Genomic DNA, 3209 nt, shown 5'->3' on the forward strand with positions numbered 1-3209 from the left:
GCCCCTCGTTCAGTTCATCCCAACGTATTCCCGAATTTCAACGACTACTGACACAGAATGGCGCTCGCCACCTCCCTCAGCACCGCCCTTCCCCCTCCTCCGCCGCCGCCACCGCCTCCTCCCGTCTCCCTCCTGCCTTCCCTCCTCCTGCTGACGCGGCTCGGCCTTCCCTCCCCTTCCGGCCCTCCTGTTGTCCTTCCCACCTCCTCCGGTCCGTCTCACCCAGTCTTCTCCCTCCGCCCCCAATGCGGGGAGGGGCCTGCACCGAGTCGAAGAACCGCCGAGGCCCAACGGTCCCTCTGACACACTTATTGGTCGCCAGGGCCGCGGTGACGCAGATAAGACGCTGGCCAATGAGAGCGAGGCTGGCGTCGCGGGCGCGCGCACGGGCGACGGCGGCGCGCCCGCTCGCTCGCTCGGGGGGCCGGGGAGCTATGGCGGTTGCCGGGGTAGGCTCCCTCAGCAGTGTGGTGGGCGGCGGCAGCGGCGGCGGCGGCGGAGCCAGTGGCTCGGGCGCCGGGCACGACTCGGGGGACTTCCTGGCCCGCTACCGGCTGGTGTCCAACAAGCTGCGGAAGCGCTTCCTGCGCAAGCCCAACGTGTCGGAGGCCGGCGAGCAGTTCGGGCAGCTGGGCAAAGAGTTGCGGGCCCAGGACTGCCTGCCGTACGCCGCCTGGTGTCAGCTGGCCGTGGCACGCTGCCACCAGACGCTCTTCCACGGGCCCGGCGAGGCGCTGGCCCTCACCGAAGCGGCCCGCCTCTTCCTGCGGCAGGAGCGCGAGGCCCGCCTGCGCCTGGCCTGCGCCGCCGCCTACGGCGAGCCCCTGCAGGCGGCCGCCAGCTGCTTCGCCTTCGCCGTGCGCCTGCACCTGGAGCTGGGCCAGCCAGCCGCGGCCGCCAGTCTGTGCCTGGAGCTGGCCGGCACCCTGCGCGCCCTGCAGCAGCCGGGCCCGGCCGCCGTGCATTTCGAGCGCGCGGCCGAGCTGCAGCTGCCGCTGCTGCCGCTGGAGGCGCTGCTGGCGCTCGGCGACGCCGCCTCCTGCAAGCTGCTGACGCGGGACTACGACGGCGCCTTGGAGCTCTTCACCCGCATGCAGCTCCTGGCTCGGGAGCGAGCAGCTGGGGGCGGCGGCGGGGCTGGGCCCGCTGGGGCTGGGGCCGCCGGGGGCGCCCCCGCGGCCAGGCCTGGCGGGCCCGGCCCTCCGGGCGCCTTTCTGGACGTGCTGGTCCAATGTGAGGTGTCCCGCGTGCTGCTGCTGCTGCTCCTGCAGCCCCCGCCCCCCAAGCTGCTGCCCGAGCACGCCCAGACCCTGGAGAAGTACTGCTGGGAGGCCTTCGACGGCCACTGCCAGGACGCTGCCGGCTGCCCCCCGCTGCCCGAGGAGCTCTTCCTGCTGCTGCAGTCCCTGGTTATGGCCACCCACGAGAAGGACCTGGACGCCATGAAAGTGCTGCAGGGCGAGCTCTGGCCGCTGCTCAACGCCGATCAGAACCACCTGCTGCACCTGATCCTGCAGGAGATGAGCGCCCCTTCCGGCCAGGGCATCTGATGGCAAGGGCATCCCTCCGGCCCGCCACCCCCCACCCCCACCCCCACCCACTCCGACCCCGGGCTCGGCTCACACCCCGCCCCCAGTGGCCCAAGGACGAGCAATTCGTCACCTATTCCCCGCCCCCACCGGTCAGCGTTGAGAAGACCAAAGGAGACCTCTCTGAACCCCCTCCCCCGCCCCCATTGCCCCATAGTTAGCTCTGCTTTTCAGTCAGGTAATAAGAAGGAGCTGAAGGGTGAGCCACTCCAAGTGTCCATCGCATTTGAACCCTTCACACTCTGGAACTCATTTCAGTGCCAGCCCAGTAGGCCTGGTGAGGACTTGGACCCCGCGTTGCTTCCCATCCCCAGAATTCCTTCCTTCCTCCATTCTTCTCCAAGATCTGATTTTGGACTTGTCGCCTCTTCCCAAGGAGCTCGTTCATCCTTATCTGACTTCCCGTGGACTCCCTCCCTCCCTCCCTCGCCTTTGCTTCAGCCCGTTGCCGTTCTTTGTGATCATCTGCTGGAGTCTTACTTAGCCTTTTCTTTGCTGCTGGAGAGTCCCTTGTAACCCCCACTTTGGTGTTTTTAACTCGTTAGCTTGGGTCCTAACTAATTACACGGTAGTGCTTTGGTCTCGACGATGGCAGTAATAAATCACCCCCTTCCTTGCCTGGATGTTGTCTCGGGAGGCCCCCTCAGGATTTGGCTGATGCACGTCCCCCTCCCCCTAGGCTCCGTGTGTAGTAGCTTGTTAGTTTCTAACCCCTAGCCCTGTGCAGGCCAAATCTTAGTATTTCCAAAAGGGTACCTTTCTGAAGTTAACTTATTACATTTAACCACATCTGTGACGTTGTAGTATTTATGTATCTGCAAGTTAGTATGCATTAAAAGTTACTTTTCAAAACTCAACACAATCCAGTGCTTGTGTCCAGCAGTGGGTTGGGAGGTCGAGGACCTGGGGCCTGGCTCTTGGTGGGTGGGGCCAGAGACTGAAGCTGAAGCTTGATTTTTCCCTCAAAGATGCAGCTTTGCCAACGTGCCTCCCCACTGATGCTGTGTGTTCTGGCTGACTGATCGGTGCAGCGTGAGAGAGTACAAAGAACACTCACTGGGAAGTACGGCGTCAGAACCGCCCAGCCCAGTCCAGTCCAGTCCAGAAAATGGGCATCTTAGTCCTAGGGCTGCCTGGAAAGTGCTTTGTAAACCAGAGGGCCATTGAAAGTGTGAGCCTGCCGAGATTGCGTGCCTTTACTGCAGTTTTATGGACGGTTGGGGGTGGGGGGCAGACCATGCAAACAAACTACTAGTGCCCAAGAATCACTCCCAATGCCTGGGTAATTCTAGTAGTGGTACAACACCGAGGGGGAGCCGCTTCCATTTTCTTGTATAACTTTCCCTAGAATGTTCTAACTGGGCTTGGGGAGTCAGGGAGCGAGCCTTATCCTCCTAGGGAGTACTGTAGATCAGAATTCAATAGGAGCTTTTGTTTTTTAAGGGGCCAAAGCTGAAATGATTAAATCAGGGTTCCTGAGAAGCTTTGAGGTAAATTATTCTTTGATGACAGCAGCTTTACTGATAGCTCTGATATTCTCAGGCCTAGCATAGAGACCAAGACTCACCCCGGCAGGCAGCTCCTGATTGGGTTCATTTATAGATTTTTAAAACCTAACGA

General features: G+C 61.8%; 1 protein-coding gene across 1 annotated transcript; it reads left to right on the top strand.

Annotated features, from left to right (window-relative positions):
* Positions 1 to 206: 206 nt before the first annotated feature.
* LOC100024465 (40-kDa huntingtin-associated protein-like) lies at positions 207 to 2446 on the top strand. The gene has a single exon (XM_001375686.5). It carries the CDS (start codon positions 246 to 248, stop codon positions 1548 to 1550), a length of 1305 nt encoding a protein of 434 aa, XP_001375723.3. The 5' UTR covers positions 207 to 245; the 3' UTR covers positions 1551 to 2446.
* The last annotated feature ends 763 nt before the right edge of the window (positions 2447 to 3209 follow it).

The sequence above is a fragment of the Monodelphis domestica genome, chromosome X, assembly GCF_027887165.1.
Source record: "Monodelphis domestica isolate mMonDom1 chromosome X, mMonDom1.pri, whole genome shotgun sequence".
Classification (NCBI taxonomy): domain Eukaryota; kingdom Metazoa; phylum Chordata; class Mammalia; order Didelphimorphia; family Didelphidae; genus Monodelphis; species Monodelphis domestica.